Source organism: Thamnophis elegans, chromosome 13 (genome assembly GCF_009769535.1).
Source record: "Thamnophis elegans isolate rThaEle1 chromosome 13, rThaEle1.pri, whole genome shotgun sequence".
Classification (NCBI taxonomy): Eukaryota; Metazoa; Chordata; class Lepidosauria; order Squamata; family Colubridae; genus Thamnophis; species Thamnophis elegans.
Genome location: NC_045553.1, coordinates 11518187 through 11536359, shown reverse-complemented (window position 1 = coordinate 11536359; position 18173 = coordinate 11518187). Strand labels below are relative to the sequence as shown.

General features: G+C 44.3%; 1 protein-coding gene across 1 annotated transcript in view; it reads right to left on the bottom strand.

The window, feature by feature from the left end:
• GALNT9 (polypeptide N-acetylgalactosaminyltransferase 9) overlaps positions 1-17318 on the bottom strand; it is a 137742-nt gene extending 120424 nt beyond the window's left edge. The window contains exon 1 of the mRNA XM_032229916.1: positions 17078-17318. Within this exon, the coding sequence (XP_032085807.1) occupies positions 17078-17318 (241 nt within the window). The remainder of the gene's footprint in view (positions 1-17077) is intronic.
• Between the last annotated feature and the right edge of the window lie 855 nt (positions 17319-18173).

The window sequence follows — 18173 nt, the reverse complement described above, 5'->3', positions numbered from 1 at the left end:
GTGCTCTCTGAGCTTGCTTGTTTTCTTATAGACATTTCAATAACTAACTAAGTAACATCAGCAGTGCTAGAAGGGAGTGAGATTTGGAAGGAAGAGGAGGACTGGAGGGTCTGATGTGCTCTGAGCTTGGGGGATGTTCTTGCAGACATTTCATTACCAACTAAGTAACATCAGGAGTGCTTCAAGGGAGTGAGATTTGCGAGGAGGAGGAGGAATCCTTCGTGCTCTTTGAACTTGGTGATTTTCTTGCAGACATTTCAATGCCCAACTAGATAACATCATCAGTTTTAGAAGTAAGCAGAGTTTGCTCTCTGTTTATATATTAAATTCCTTTTAAACTACTGTATATAAACCAAAAGCAAACCCTTCACCCTTCTAGCAGTGATAATGTTACCTAGTTTGGTAATGAAACGTCTGCAAGAAAACCACCAAACGTAGTGAGCATTAAGCAATTACATTAGTTACTGGATGTAGCAAGTCAAAATTAATGTCCCGGCTAATTCCTTTATGCAAAACCCACAATTACACTGTCTCACTTGAACCAGAATATTTATGAGCCAACCTTCTGAAGAAATGAATTATTTCTATTTTCAATAAAGTTGATCTTACCACCTCTGTGTGCGTTTAAATGTTGGTGCAATTAAATTTCACTGTCACCAATCCTTTGATTGGAGGATGTGTGTTTGTTCATTGTTATTGTTGTCATTATTATTATTGTTGTTGTTGTTGTTACATATACTACACAACTTCCAACAGCTCTGCAGCCAAAAGGTGTTAATTTTGGTTTAACGATGGACATCAACTAAAGGAGAAATTATTACCTTGCATTAAAGATAAAGATTCAATTTAGAGATTCCACTCAGAGGGATTCAATTAAATGTTAATCAAATCAGAAGATTGGACTGAATTAAATCAGATACTTCTGGATACATTTGGATAATTTGGACACATCTGTGCATGGCCAAAAACCATTTTTCTTAAGGGATTGGGAAGTCTTACTCAAATCAATTTCATAACTTTGTTTGGATTATTGAAATCAGATCTATGCAAATATTAAAGCTGAGATCTTTGGGGTTTTTTTTTAAAGGAAAAAATGTCCAAACCAATCTTAGTTGCACACTTGAATCAAACCAATGATTTGAATTTGATAGTGTCTGATGTACACTGACCAATTGCTTCTTTCTAGCTTGTGGTTTATAAAATAAGTTGTTCAGAGTTAATGGGGAATACAGCTGTCACAATTAGAAAACAGAAGAAGGGGATTTTTTTTTTCCTGCAGGTGTGTTTTGCAAAATTTCCACCACCCAGAACTAAATTGCACTGGGAAATTGTTCTCTGAGCTTTTATCGTGGATAATAAATACACAGATTAGTCTACAGCTGGTCCATTTCATTTCTGCATGTTAGTTACTCAATTTCTCCCATACCATTTAAACTGGAATCTGCAATTAAACACAAACATACACATGCCACAAATGCTACCAGAAGTGACACCTAAAAATGGGTTTCTCCCCCTTATTCAACTAGCATTCACAAGATGTCTACACACGGCTTTTAACAATTCTACAGGTAGCCCACAATGTATGACCCATTGGTGGGATTCATTTTTTTTTACTACCAGTTCTGTGGGCGTGGTGTGGCTTAGTTGGCATAAGAGGTGGGTTTCTGCTGGTTCGCCCCAGATTGGGTGAATCAGAAGTAGCAGTGGTGGAAGACTCTGCCCACCCTCCCGGATGCTTCTGTGCATGTGCAGAAGCATTGCACGCATGCACGAGCCAGAGAAGGAATAATGGATGGAAACTGATCAAGGAGAGATTCAACCTGGAAATAAGGAGGAATTTCCCAACAGGGAGAACAATCAACCCATGGAACAGAAGTTGCCTTTAGAAGTTGTGGGAGCTTCATCCCTGGAGGCTTTCAAGAAGAGACTGGACTGTCATCTGTCAGAAATGGTGTAAGGTCTCCTGCTTGGGCAGGAGGTTGGACTAGATGACCCACAAGGTCTCTTCCAACTCTGTTAATCAGTTATTTGCACCAAATGGATCATTTAACCATAGGGGAAACATCAAACGCATATAAATGTTTGTATGTTGCATGGATGTTGATCCTTGTTTGATTGGTCCCCTGGGAAGCCTGGTGCAATTCTCTTTTGGGAGAGGGCTGAAGGGAAGAAAAATGAGCAAACACTTGCTTCTTACACCCGTTCAGCTTCCTCCATCAAGACTGATTCAATTTTCTTTGCGGTTGTTATTCACTTAGCCTCCCGTTTGTTCCCGGCAATTCCGGGAGATGGAAGTGGAGTTCCAAGTCAGCTACCAGAAACGTTGGAAACAGCTTCTCCACCTCTTCTGTTGCTCAAAGGGATAGTTGAGATTGAACCGTGTTGTAAAATGCTTGGTTGGGGCCAATGATAGCCCTTTTTCTCACAACGGAAACTGTCCACTTGGACTGCACAAAACGCTTCATCAAGGTTAATTCCAGCTGCACCGCTGAGGCCCTAATAGATGTAATAGATACCGTCAATCCTGCAAGACCCTTAATAGATTAAAGTCACTAGGCCTGAAAATTCAGCAGCTAGATCAGCACCTTGGAGAGCAACTGGGGGGGAGTTGCTCTCCAAGGTCTGTGATTGATCAGAGGTACCATTCAATCAACTGTGATTGATGAGAAGTGCCATTCTGTTCCTTTACAGTTTACAAATTAACAGAGTTGGAGGTCATCTAGTCCAACCCTCCGCCCAAGCAGGAGACCCTACACCATTTCTGACAGATGGCAGTCCAGTCTCTTCCTGAAAGCTTCCAGGGATGAAGCTCCCACAACTTCTGAATGCAACTTCTGTTCCATTCCAAGCTGTTCCATTCTTTGTAACGACCCTGAACAGAACAGAATAACTGAGTTGGAAGGGACCTTGGAGGTCTTCTAGTCCAACCCCCCCCCTACTCAGGCAGGAAACCCTATACCATTTCAGATAAATGTCTATCCAATCTCTTCTTGTTTCCGAACACCCATTTCTTTTGATGGCAAGCCATTCCACTTGTTAATTGTTCTCACTGTTTAGGAAATTTCTAGGTTGCTTCTCTCCTTGATAAATTTCCATTTATTCTTTCTTGTCTTGCCTTTCTCTGCTTTGGAAAATAGCTTGCCCCTCCCGTTCAGAGGACGTGTTGAAAAGCAAACAGCACAACCACACTGTAGCTTTGTATCTTGCACGAACCCAACCTGTGATTAATTTAGAGTCCCGTGTGCTGTGCCAACTTCAAAAACAACTGGATTAAGGGATTAAGCCATGGTTCAGCTCCTGGTGGAAGAATTATCATGGGAAAACAGCCCATAATTATGTAGAGATGACATCTCAGCAGGGAGTTACAGCTTCCAGAGGGCATTAGAAAGCAAAACAAGGCAGGGTGGTAGCCCTGCCTCTTCCAAGGTGAGTTGTAGACTTTGAGGAATCCTTTCCTGATTGTGTCTTGTTTTGTTTTTATGGTGGAGAAATGGCCATTTGGGGACTTGTCTGCTAAACTTGAAGGACATTTCTAAAGTTCTAGGCCCTGAATTTCATTGGAATCCTTTCCCATTCTGTGTTGGATTCAGTTTAGAGGTCCAAACCTTCCAGATACGCAGACTTCAACTCCCACGATTCTCAGCAGTCGCATTCCTGGTTGTGGAATTCTGGGAGTTGAAGTCCACATTTTGGAGGTCATCCAGGCCAGTTGTGGGATTCAAAAATTTTACTATGGTTCTGTGAGTATGGCTTGTTGGGCATGGGTTGGTGGGCATGGGTATGGCAGGGGAAGGTTACTGCAAAATCCCCATTCCTTCCTGATCAGCTGGGACTTGGGAGGCAGAGAATAGATGGGGGCGGGGCCAGTCAGAGGTGGTATTTACCAGTTCTCTGAATTACTCAAACTTTCCATTACTGGTCCTCCAGAACTGGTCAGATCCTGCTGAATAACACCCCTGATCCAGGCTGAAGAAAATTAGGGACTTCTCTGCTAAACTTGAAGAAGAGAACACTTTGAAGGTTGCACACACTGAACTTCATCTGAATCCTTTTCCATTCTGTGTCAGATACAGTTTAGAGACCAAACCCTCCAGATGTGCGGACTTCAACTCCAACAATTCTCAGCACTCGCATTCCTGCCTGTGGAATTCTGGAGGTTGAAGTCCACATTTTGGGGGACATCCAGGCTGAGGGAAATTACTCCAGGTTCAAAGACACTTACTGTCAGGCCTGGAAGCCATCTTTTACATTTGGGCTTTCAGGCCTGCCACATTTTCTGCTGTGGGAAACTGGGAGGGGGGATTATATGGAGAGATATAATCAAAATAACATTCCTTTCTCAGAGAGTCAAGGAGGTATTGCCCTGCCCCTGGAGTGGCATGCCTGGGAGGCATCTCCAGTTGGGACGGTGCCTGATTAGACCATGTGACGGAGATCTGGGTGCTGGGCATGGGCTTGGTCTTTCAATTGGGTGGGGAAAACCTGGAAGCTTTCAGATTCTGGTTTTCCCCGATGTGCCAATATGACATCTCGAATAAAATGGAACTTTGAGGAATTTCAAGCATCGGAGTCTTCTCTCATTGGGGGTGTTACTTGGAACCCTGACACCTAAACTTCTTCACAAGTTTCCAGCACTCTTCCATGGAAGTGCTAAAATTCATTCTAGAATTTTCTAGCCACAAAATACACTTTGCCCTACTTTCATTTTCTCCTCTCCTCCTTTCAGCTACCATGTTTCCCCAAAAATAAGACAGGTTCTTATTTTCTCTTGAAACCCCCCCACCGAAATAAACGCTTGGCCTTATTTTCAGAGAGGTCTTATTATTTTTGAGGAGGCGGCGAGCATGGTAACCTCATGGCTGTTGCTGCGTTGCAATATTTTCAGGGAGGGCTTATTTTAGGGGGAGGCCTTACTTTAGTGCATGCACTCAAAAGCCTGATTGGGCTTATTATCTGGAAAGGTTTTATTTTTGGGGAAACAGGGAAAGTGGAACCAGTAACATGCTATAAAATGCTCTCTTGTTGGTGTGGGCTGAATACACCACACTATTTTTCCCCTTCCCCTCTTCCCCCCAGCCAGGCTGTCACTTAGGCACAGGATTCATTCATCAAGCCTAAAATTACTGCTGTATTTAATCTTCTGAAAGAGAACACAATCGAATTATGATGATGTGCGAAGAACGATAATCTGCCAGAATTTTTTTAAAAAAACAACAACAACGACGAACACACATACCCGCCAACTTCTCCGAAATGCCTGCCACCCCTAATAGGCCAACCGAGTCTAATAAGAAAGAGACGCATAGGACAAAGGTGCAAAGCATCTGCATAATAAAAACTGTCCTCATCTTTTTTTCAGATTGAATGAAATCTAATTACATGCCATATTGATTGTTGTGTATTACCGAGAGAGAGAGAGAGAGACGGCTAGGAGGGTGGGGGGTGAGAAGAGAAAAAGGAGGTGGGGGCAGACAAGCAATTACAGTAAAATTGCAAGCTGACCCTCTGAATTGCTTTTGGCATTAAAAGAACTGTGCGCATCCCGGGGAGGTGAAGCCTTTATTTTTCACCCCCTAACTCTTCCCATTAAATTATGGTCTCTGCGGTTATCTGTGGAAATCTATAGAGGAAATCTAGTCAATTATGTCTACAGGTTGATGTGAACTCATTAGAGGAAAGATTAAGTCCTGTTGAACTCGGTAGGACTTGCTTTTGGATAAATGGGCAACTCGTTGCATAGCAGGTGTAACCAGTGGTGGGATTCAAATATTTTAACAACCGGTTCTCTGCTCTGATGATGTCTTCCAATAACCAGTTCACCAAATTGCTCAGAAAGTTAACAACCGGTTCTCCTGGAGTAGCAATAGCAATAGCAGTTAGACTTATATACCGCTTCATAGGGCTTTCAGCCCTCTCTAAGCGGTTTACAGAGTCAGCATATCACCCCCACAGTCTGGGTCCTCATTTCACCCACCTCGGAAGGATGGAAGGCTGAGTCAACCTTGAGCCGGTGAGATTAGAACCGCTGAACTGCAGGTAGCAGTCAGCTGAAGTGGCCTGCAGTACTGCACCCTAACCACTGCGCCACCTCAGCTCTTGGAGTGGTGTGAACCAGCTAAATCCCACCGCTGGGTGTAACCATGGCTCGATCGCATCTCACTGTGAGTCTCTTCCTCTTCATGGGTGTTGAGGAGGTCTACAAGCAGAGGTGGTATTCAGCCAGTTCTGACCAGTTCTGGAGAACTGGTAGCGGAAATTTTAAGTAGTTCAGAGAACCAACAAATACCACCTCTGGCTGGCCTCGCCCCCATCTATTCTCTGCCTGCTGAGTCCCAGCTGATTGCGAGGAAATGGGGATTTTGCAGGAACCTTCCCCTGGTGTGGAGAGGGAATGGAGATTTTACAGTGCCCTGCCCTGCCATGCCCAGCAAGCCATGCCATGCCCAGCAAGCCACGCCCATAGAACCGGTAGTAAAAAAATTGAATCCCAGCACTGTTTACAAGTGTTTAGCCTGGCACCTTAACCACTAGACCAAACTGGCAATAGGCACCTTTTTTTAATTGGAAACTGAAAATATACACTACACTGTGATGTCTTCCTGCTGTACAACTTGGCCTAGATTCATTATAGACTTTTGATATAGACTTTCTCCCAAGGAGCATACATCTCTTTATAGAACTTTATAGATCGATCTCTCTCTTCTCTCTCTTTCCTTCCCTCTCTCTTCCCCTCTCTCTTTGTCTCTCTCTCTCCCTCTCTCCCTCCCTCTCCTCCTCCTCCTTTCTCTTTGACTGCCACTGCAGACATTGAAGGAAAGGCAATGTGCATATAGAATTCAAGTGAGCCATTTCCTTATCACATCCTTAGGTCCCAGCTATGTCCTCCATGCCCCCCTCCCTCCCCAATGTCTCATCCTGATGAAACTGGAAGAAGCTAGATGATCTGTTACCATCCTGCCATCCAGCCTCAGGTCGAAGGCAGGTTGTTTGAATAATATAAATAACCCATGTTTAAACAGCCTCGCTCCCAAAGGTCGAAGCCCACTATGTGAGCCGCTGTAAAATAATCTTGTCATTGCCTTGCAAGTCCCCGACAGTGGTCACTCAACTCTCCCCTTTCTATTAAAGGACAAACACAGCGTGTTAACCAATAGAGAGGTTGATGGAGTGCATCAGACGGAGCTGCTGTGCAAAATTCAGGCACTGGAGTTGAAAAAGAAAAGAAGAAGAAAAAGAAGAGGGGGAAAAGGCAATTTCCGTGGTTCCATCCAGACAACATGCTTTTCGCTGACAACATCTCAGAAGGTTTCTGTAAGGCGAATATGCAAAGAATGTGAGAGACGAAAAATCAATCGCTGGCAAAAAAAAATGGTTTGAGGCACTAATCCGGCCTGGGCAGATGGTGCTAATCAAGAGATATTCCATTATTATTATTATTATACAATTGTATCACAGCGGCCAGTTGTTTCGCCGGATTTGGCATTGGTTACTAGTCGGGCCCCACCCAGGGGCCTAGGACGTCGTAACATATTATTATTATTATTATTATTATTATTATTATTATTATTATTATTATTATTAAATCTTTGATGAGATTCACAGCCTTTGGGGCTGGTTGGTAGCTCAACAGCTCGAGTCCTAACCAAGGACCTAGGAACTGTTAAGGTAACGTCGGAGGATATAAGCTGTTCCAAGTAGGGTGGGATTTTGTAGAATCAGAATGTTCAAGTCTGATAAATTTAGAATTTCCAAATAGCGAAGTAGCCCTTTAGATATTGCTCCAAGGGCTCCAATTACAATTGGGACAACACACAATTTCTTTTTCCACAGTTGCTCAACTTCAATTTGCAAGTCCCTGTACTTTGATTTTTTCTTGTTTATCTTCAATTCACGCATCACCAGGTATTGCAATATCAATGAACCATATTTTTTTCTTTTCAACTATTGTTATGTCAGGTATGTTGTGGGCCAAGTGCCTGTCAGTCTGAATTCTGAAGTCCCACAAGATCTTGATTTTCTCATTCTCTAAAACCTTCTGAACCTGATGTTCCCAGTGGTTTTTGGCATAAACTTTTGGCACAATTTCCAGTGAATGATCTTAGCAACACAGTCATGGCGTTGTAGGTAGTCAGTTTGTGAAATTTTGCTGCACCCACTCATCAAGTGGTTGACTGTCTCATCTTTCTCATTACAGAGGCGACATTTGCTGTTGGTGGTAACATGTTGAATTTTTGCCTTCATGCAGTTTGTGGCCAAGGCTTGTTCTTGAGCTGCCAAAATAAAGCCTTCTGTTTCTTTTTTCAGTGCTCCTGATTTTAACCAGTTCCAAGTTAGCTTTTGGTCAACTTTGCCTTCAATACTTTTCAAGTATTGGCCATGCATAGCTTAGCTTTTCCAATTTTCATCTCGCTTCTCAATTACTTCTTTGTTATATTCAGCTTTCGACTTAGTTATCTTCAAAAGCCTCCTTTAGTTACTTCCTTAATCATTGGTTTGTTGTTGTTGTTGTTGTTGTTGTTGTTGTTGTTGTACTTCTCTCAAACAAAAAAAGCTTAGCTCAAATTTGGTGAAGTCTAGTACAATTCAACATTCTGTACCAGAACATTTTAAGTTCTGCAGGCAACATTTGTTCCTCAAGGCAGGCCCAGTAGCAATATTGAGTAGACTTACTCAACAGTAAATCTATGTTGCATTGAGGGGGAGTTATTTCCAGACTAGTGAGCAGCTTGACAGCATAAACCTCTACAGGAAAATTGAACATTGCTTTCTAGAACATAGAATTAAAATGTTGGAAGGCACCTTGGAGGTCTTCTAGTCCAACCCCCTGCTCAGGCAAGAGATCCTATGCGATTTCAGACACATGGTTGTCCGTTCTCTTCTTTAAAACCTCCAGTATTGGAGCACCCACAACTTCTGAAGGCAAGCCATTCTACTGATTAATTGTTCTCACTGTCAGAAAGTTTCTCCTCAATTCCAGGTTGCTTCTCTCCTTAGGGCTAAGTGAACCTTAGCCATCTCCTTTTATTATGTTTTCTTTTGTATGCTTCAAAAGAGTTAGGATGGCCAATAAAGGAGAATATTTGTAGCTCAGGGTTGAAATGAAGGGACCTGGGGGCTCTCTGAGCTTGGTGGTTTTCTTGAAGACAATTTATGACCCAAGCTAGGTAACATCATCAGTGCTAGATGATTATCAGTAGTTTGGGCAATGAAACATCTGCACGAAAACCACCAAGCTCAAACAGCACCAAGGACTGCCAAGTTCTCTTCCTCCTCCTTCGCCTCCTCCTTTGCAAATTCTACTCCCTTCTAGTATTGATGATGTTGCCTAGTTGGGTTAAGAAATGTCTGTAAGAAAACAACCAAGCTCAGTGAGCACCAAAGACTCCACAGCTCTCCTCCTCCTCCTCCTCCTCCTCCTCCACCATCCCACACCGCCCACTCCCTTCTAATACTGATGATGTTGCCTAGTTCAGGCAATGAAACATCTGCAAAAAATCCACCAAGCTCAGCGAACACCAAGGACTGCAGAGTTCTATTCCTCCTCTTCTCAACACCCCCCTCCCTTCTATTACATTACCTAGTTTGGGTAATGCAGTTTCTGAAAGAAAACCACCAAGCACAGAGAGCACCGAGTTAGGATGAGAGAGAGCAAAATGGAGGAACATTCCCTGCCTTCTGCAGTTCCAAAAATTAGGAATGGGGGAGACTGAAGTGTGAAAATTTAGAAGCACAGAGGCAATGTGCCAAACTACTCAACTTTCTCTGCAAGATCTAAACTCGACATTTCTATCCAGCCTGCAAATTACCTCCAAACAATATAAATCAAGTCTGTTTCCATTAGAGATCTGCTTATATGGAGGAGGGGGGAGTACTGTATGCTTTATTTGTTTATCCTAAAACTCTGTGTGTGTGTGTGTGTGTGTGTGTGTGTGTGTGTGTGTGTGTGTGTCTGTGTATCACATGCATGCATACATATAGACACACACAACCACACACACACACATCCTGTTTCCACTAAAATAAGCTCTCCCTCGAAAATAAGCCCTCCCTGGAAATATTGCAACACAGCAGCACCCATGAGGTGACCACGTTCAGTCTCCTGCACCTCAAAAATAATAAGACCTCCCCGAAAATAAGGATTATTTAGGGTGTCAAAAGAAAATAAGACCCTGTCTTATTTGGCGGGAAACACAGTATGTAAAGATAAATGTTCCCCTCACACATATGTGCTAGTCGTTCCCGACTCTAGGGGATGGTGCTCATTTCCGTTTCAAAGCCAAAGACGTCTCCGTGGTCATGTGGCCAGCATGACTAAACGCCGAAGGCACACCAAAAGTGGTTCCTATTTTTCTACTTGGATTTTTTATGTGCTTTCAAACTGCTAGGTTGGCAGAAGCCGGGACAAGTAACGGGAGCTCACTTCATTACAAGGTGGTAGGGATTCGAACTGCCAAACTGCTGACCTTTGCATTTTTTATGTGCTTTTGAACTCCTAGGTTGGCAGAAGCTAGGACAAGTAACGGGAGCTCACTCCGTTATGTGGCCCTAGGGATTCGAACTGCCAAACTGCCGATCTTTCTGATCAACAAGCTCAGTGTTTTAGCCACTGAGCCACCGTGACCCATTTTTAAAAAACCATATATACATACCTATCAGGGGTGTGTTGCTGCCAGTGTTACTGCTGGTTCGCTTCTCTCTCGTGCCTGCAATTGCCTGTAAAATGTTCTGCGCATGGGCAGACCATTATAAAAGGACAAAAAGTCATGCTGGCAACACCAGCGGTGAAAGGGGAACCAGTTCGGAGGTGTGGCCAGCCTGAGCCAGTGCTGGAAAGGCAAAAAAAATTGGGAGGGGTGTGTGTCTTTCTATTTGGTTTATAGATTGTTCTTTCAACTGCTGAGGAATCTTTTATAACTTCTCTCTTTGTGACTCCTGGCTGAGAGAACTAACTTAAGAATTAGCGACTTGCCTCAAGGTTCGTCTGTGGATCTGGGACTAAGTAGGAAGTGGAGTTTAAATCTCCCAACAATAAAAACAATAAAAACAGTTGCCTGTGGTTAACAAACATAGTTTAGGGGGAAATGTATTCTGTCTTTTTTTTTTTCTTTCTTACTCTTCTTCCCAGCCTCGCTGCATTGCTCAGGGTAGTTTGCAGCAATTAAAAGCGAAAATAAACAAAATAAAGCAAGAGTGTGAAAATGAGAAACAGACTTTAGCAGGGAAAAGACATCTAAATTGAAGGTCCCGCAGCTTAAAAAAAGGGGGGGAGAGGGGAAATCACAGGCCCCGCAAGATGAGAGCAAATACAAAGGAGTAAGCCCTCGACTTACGGACTTACGACCAAACTTTCCATTGCTAAGTGAGGTTAAGTGAGCTTTGCCCCATTTTACAACTTGCTGTCAGGCCTGCAGTCATATTCCTTTTAAGATCTTTGGCCTGCCACACTCTCTATTATTTTACTATGCTGTTTCATTAGTTGGGTGATTGGGAGGGGGAATAGTAAGGAGTAGAACTGTAGAATGTGTTGTTGTCAAAATAGAACATTCCTTTCTAGAAGCCCAAGGTCATCCTTTGTCTCCGCACCTGACCGGAACTGGATGGGTGGAAATGCAAGGGTGGCAGAGAAAGATTGGACCATGTGATGGACTTGTGGGTGTGTGGGCAAGGTCTTAGCAGCTAGCAATAGCAGTTAGACATATACCACTTCATAGGGCTTTCAGCCCTCTCTAAGCGGTTTACAGAGTCAGCATATCACCCCCACAGTCTGGGTCCTCATTTCATCCACCTCGGAATGATGGAAGGCTGAGTCAACCTTGAGCCGGTGAGATTAGAACTGCTGAACTGCAAATGACAGTCAGCTGAAGTGGCCTGCAGTACTGCACCCTAACCACTGCACCACCTCGGCTCTATAACTTTCTTGAACTTTCAACTGGTTGGAAAACCCAGGAAGCTTTCAGATTCAGGTTTTCCACAGTTTGTACCAATGTGTCTCTCTTATTAAATTGGAACTTTGATGAAAGCTCTGCCTTGAACTCTGATTTAATCCTGGATGGTATTTGGAATGCTGACACTTCCTTCCTGCATTTGTGAGGTTGATCGCCGCGGTTGTTATATTAGTCACACAGTTGTTAAGTGAATCTGGCATCCCCCTTGGACTGTTCTTGTCATGAGGTCACAAAAGGGGAAAATCACGAGACCCTGGGACATTGCAAACCATCGTAAAGGTGAGTCACTGAAGCCAAGTGTCTGAATTTTGATTGTGTGACTTGGTCGGTGCTACTATAGTCGTAAATGCAAAAAACGGTCATAACCTGTAATTCTCCAAATGTAAGCGTTCAACTTCCAGGCTCTACACAGCAAGAACCTGGAACCAGGGTTCCATGTCTAGATATAGAGAAACTGAAATAAGGAGGGGAGAAGTACATATATAATGTATGTATACCGAGGTGGAAATGTTATACAGAAGGAAATTGCAAAAAATATTTTTTTCAAATACAAATACAATAGCAGAGTTGGAAGGGACCTTGGAGGTGTTCTAGTCCAACCCCAAGTTAGGCAGGAAACCCTATACCATTCCTGACAAATGGCTATCCAGCATCTTCTTAAAGACTTCCAGTGTTGGAGTATTCACAACTTCTGGAGGCAAGCTATTCCATTGATTAATTGTTCTAACTGTCAGGAAATTTCTCCTCAGTTCTAAGTTGCTTCTCTCCTTGATTATTTCCACCCATTGCTTCTTGTTCTACTCTCAGGTGCCTTGGAGAATAGCTTGACTCCCTCTTCTTTGGGGCAGCCCCTGAGATATTGGAAGACTGCTATCATGTCTCCCCTAGTCCTTCTTTTCATTAGACTAGACATACCCAGTTCCTGCAACTGTTTTAGTCTCCAGTCCCCTAATCCTATTTCTTGCTCTTCTCTGCACTCTTTCTAGAGTCTCCACATCTTTTCTACATCATGGTGACCAAAACTGAATGCAGTATTCCAAGTGTGGCCTTACCAGAGCCTTATAAAGTGGTATTAATACTTCATGTGATCTTGATTCTATCCCTCTGTTTATGTAGCCTAGAACTGTGTTGGCTTTTGGGGCAGCTGCTGCACACTCCTGGCTCATATTTAAATGGTTGTCCACTAGGACTCCAAGATCCCTCTCACAGATAGTAGTAACTGTGAGTGGGATCTTGGAGTCCTTTTTCTTTTTTGTCTTTTTTAAAATCTTTCAATAAAATATTTTAATAATAAAAATAAAAATAAAAGGCATCACATGAGTCAGTTATTGAAAGGAGCATGGCTGAAACTCAACCCAGGTGGCCAGGAAGACCCAAGAGAGAACAGCCCAACCAAGACTCCACTTCCTTAGGGTCTTGCATAAAAGCAACAACTGATGACGTCCTTTTACCGGTACACAATAGAAAGCGTCCTCACTCAATGCATCACGGTATGGCATGCTGGTTTGACAGCTGCGGATAGAAAGACACTACAGAGAGTGGTGAGGACAGCACAAAACATTATGTGCTGTCCCCTGATACCACTAGGGCTCATCACCTTAGGAGAGTGAGGAAAATCCTCAGGGACAACTCACAGTCTGGACGGCACTTCTTTACCCTCCTACCATCGGGAAGCAGGTATAGAAGCATAGGTAGCCACAAAAATAGGCTGAGGAACAGTTTCTATCTGTGGGCTGTTGGATTCCTGAATGTGAAATAACATCACAACTATGTAGTATGATGGACTGGCACAACGTGTAACATGTTCACACTGGTGCACTAGGATTGGGTGTTGGGTTATGGATTTTCTGTCTTCACTGTGAGTTGTATTGTGGTGTGTGTGTGTGTGTGTGTGTGTGTGCTGAGGGAGCTCAACCAATCTCATTGTACATATGTTGTGCATTGACAAATAAATAATTCAAAGTCCAGTCCCTCCCCCCAAATTGGAAGGGAATTTAGGACTGTGGGATGCAAACTCTTTCTAGACCAAAAAGATTTCTTTATTTCACATCGGAAGTGCACACAAACTGCAAGAAAGGGTAGTCTTCTGACATTCTTAAGACTTTCCGCATTAGTAACTCAATAATCCTTCTGGTTTTATAACTCGCTGGAGAGCCGGACCCATCGTTTAGAAACCATCAAACCTACCTTGCAAAAGCTATTCAATAAACTGATTTTTGTGGTTAATCAAGGACCGGAAGCAAGCTAGTAACCGAATGGTGAGGCACATTGCCCTGCGTCCCTCAGAAATAGGAGAGGGACCGATAGTTCATGGTGAGGATTGCTTGTTTGAGATATTCCTCCATTTTATGTCTGACACAACTATGACATCAACAAGTCTCCAAATTCTCATTTAAATCAGTGTGCTTTACACAGCACTAAAGGTAAGGTTCCCCTTACATATGTGTGCTAGTCATTCCCGACTCTAGGGGGCATCTCCATTTCAAAGCTGAAGAGCCAACGCTGTCTGAAGACATCACTGTGGTCAGGTGGCCGGCATGACTCAACGCCAAAGGCACACGGAGCGCTGTTCCCTTCCCACCAAAGGTGATCCCTATTTTTCTACTTCCATTTTTACATGTTTTTGAACTGCTAGGTTGGCAGAAGCTGGGACAAGTAATGGGAGCTCACTCCATTATGCAGCACTAGGGATTCGAACTGCTGAACTGCCAACCTTTCTGATTGGCAAGCTCAGCGTCTTAGCCACTGAGCCACCACATCCCTCTACACAGCCGTACACCAGTTTAACTGTAACTAATCCTGAAGTAGGACACTTTGTCTTATAAATGCCTCTCAAACTTTTGCTAAGTATCATTGAAGTATGTCCCAAAGATGATTTTTTCAAGAGGCAACTGGACTTCCTTGTTTTTCTTTGAAGACATTTTGCTTGTCATCCAAGAAGCTTCTTCAGCTCTGACTGGCCACTCTTTGGATGACAGCAAAGTCCACATTTTGGACAGAGAGGACCGCTGGTTTGAAATAAGGTCAAAGAGGCCATCAATGTCAAAATTGAACAGCCCTCTCTCAACGGGTAGGGGGGGAGGGATATAACATTATCTATCTACAATCTACATCATATATCTCCAGTTTACAACACAGTCCTTTCAACAGTTCCAAGAAGCCTCCACACCCATTTGCACCACTCTGATCCTGAAGACACAGATAAACCTCCAGGTGGCCTCAACAGCTCTCTAAAAGAATGCAGATGACCAGTTGTCTGCAAGGAGTATAAATCCTTCCATTCCCCACCACCCAATCAGAGCTGAAGAAGCTTCTTGGATGAGAAACAAAACATCTTCAAAGAAAAACAACAAAGTCCAGTTGCCTCCTGAAAAAAGCACCTGTGGGAAAACCATGACCTGGATGACTGAGAATCTCCACAGAAATCATTGAAGTGTAATGTGTCCTAGGCTTTTATATTGAACTGTAAAATCAAATGCTCCTATCAGATAGTGGACAGTAAAAAAAAGAGTAGGATCAATATAATCAGGTTGAGTCAGCTTGATTTAAACCATGCAATAACTGGGATTTAATTCATGTACATCAAATTACTATTATTTTATTAAACAACCTCTTCCAGATAGTGTAAGAGGAGGGGTGAGAGGAGAGGAAACTGGAAAAGCTTACATTTGCCCTAATGAGAACTAGGAACAGGAATGGTAGCTAATAGGTTAAAAGAAATGCTGAAGAACAGCAAGAAACAGGATAAATTTACTGCTAATATAGCAGTGCAGCCTGTTCCTGTAAATCTAGTTTGAGAACTTGAAAAGTGCTTTACAGCATCCATTGGAGACCCAACAGAAAGGACACCGTTAGCCATTAAAAGAAAAGGTGGCTTCAGAATTAAATATTTCTTCCTTTTAGTTCACTGGGCCTCCGTTCAAGCCATTTGGGCATCTCCAACTTTTTAATGATGACCAGCTGTTCTCACACACAGCTCTTCACATCTTCTAGCATCAAACCACCAACTAAGATGTGTGAAGGAGCTGCCACGCAGTAATCCTGCTGCATTGCTTCAAACAGATGGGTTGTCTGTAGTGTTGGCAAAAGAACTGTAAATACCAAGAAGCAGCTGGCATGGAGTCACTTTGAGGGAAGGGACTTAGTCAAAAATTGTATCCTTCCTTCCCCTCCTATTGCTTGGCTTCTTCAGCAAAGCATCAAGGCAATGGCTCCACAGTCAAGCACATCATTGTTCCAACAAAAAACATCCCATGTTCTACCTTTATTTCACCGCCAACCACCAATGGAATGAACCTTGATGGTATGGGACCACACCCAAATCAATTGAGTCCATCCTTTCCATTGTATCTTCCACCACCAAGGGAAGATGCTCTCATCAATGGCATAAGACAGCCTGTCCCCACAACACCACATTACAGGATCTCAGGATCTTCCCTTCTCCAAACATGCTCTCAATTCTGCAAATTCAGTTCAGATGTACACAGTCCATGCAATGAGAAATCAAGGAGGGCACCTTTACATACAAGCCCATTTTACAGAGAAGGCTGAGAGGTCACACCAGGTGAGACTACCAAAAGACATGACCCTGTAATGTGTGAGGAGCTGACCACATATTTTTGAACTGTAACTCTAGTCCTCTGGCCAAACTGAATGAAAATTTCTTTGGAACTAACTGAGATTGTAAAATAAACCTACTGGTGTAGATTGGCTGCATACAGCTTGAGTTTCGTTGGTTATCCAGATTGTTTGCAGGAGCCTTTAAAAAATAATGGATAGCAAGTCTGAACTACTGCATTGGCTCCCAACTTAGCCTCCTCTTGTGAAAAGTTTAGCACCAGCTCAACATGGAATTCTAGAATAAATAATGCCCAAGAAGGGACATGGGTCTGAATTTCCCATGCTTTACTCCACTTTTGCTCAAATCTTAGTAAAGACAGTGATTGGATAGAAGATAGCGCAGTTTGTCCCAAGCTTTAGAAAACTCCACAATGTGCATATGATCGCCATGTCTCTGACTCACATTTTCGTACCTTTAGCGAGCTCTTTAGGCAGCACTATTCAGCAATCAAATGACACCCCCCTCCAAATTTGCTCAGCCAACTTCCCCCATTCTCCCCTCCCTTCCTCACCATTGAGTTGGTTGTACACCACCTCTTCCAGATGATCCAACCGTTGGAGGATGGCTTCCCTGTCTAGTAGGGCTCCCACTTTGGCATTCCGTCCCCTCATCCGTCGGTCGGCGCTCCGGACGATCTGCACCAGCTCCTGGGAGCGGTCCTGGATCCTGCAGTAGACCGAGAAGAGGATGATGCCCACGAAAACCAAGATGTTCACCGTCAATAAAGTTTTGATTTTCCTGGCCACCGCCATGGAAGCTGCTGGGTCGAGAAGGCATCAAGGCATGGCAGCTCCAGGAAGCTGGGGCAGCATTCGGAGGCAAGCGGTCTTTCCCTGCCTGCGGATGGTGGATGGAAGGGCTGAGGAGGGGGGAGACAGCTGGGGAAGGGGCGGGTGGGAAAAGCGGGAAGTAGGAAGTCCTGAGATATTCCCCTTCCCACGACTTCTGGATGAGAGAGAGGAAGGGGGCAGCCCAAGGCGAGTCAACGCATTGGCGGCGACACGGAGCTGTCCGTTTCAGCACCACGGCGTTCCAAGCAGCAGCCGCTGAACCTCGGTCTCCTTCGGCGTCTTGTTTCTCCCCCGCGTCTCTCTTGGCGGCTCTAGAAAGGGGAAGGGGCTGAGGACCCCTTTGACGAGGATAGGGTGGGTTGAGGCACGCCTGGGCGGGGTAGGGAGGGCAGGGGGCACCAGCCAGAAGCAAGGACCCAGCGCCAACACAGGCCAGCCGGCTTGGGCAGAAGAAGGAAGAGAAGGTAAAACGGGATGCGCCCACAGCTGGAACGAGTGTCAGGGCTGGGGAGGGGGGAAGGCGAAGGTGAGGAGGGGAGGCGATCCTGCGCGGTGGTTGCCTGCCTGCCTGCCCGCCCGCCTCCCCTTGCGCGCGTCCTCGCACGCCTGCGTGCGCGGGGGTGATGGGCTCGGTTGCTGGCTCTCTCTGCCTCGCTCCCCGCGCACAGCGCAGGGGCGAAGTCACATGGTATTTGGGGAGGTGGGGAGGGAAAGGAGAGAGGAGTGGGGAGGGGGGCGAGGGAGGAAAACTCTCCTGCATTCGCGCGGCCTCACCGGGGGATCGGCTCCCCTGCGGGCTGGGGGTGGGGATCTCTC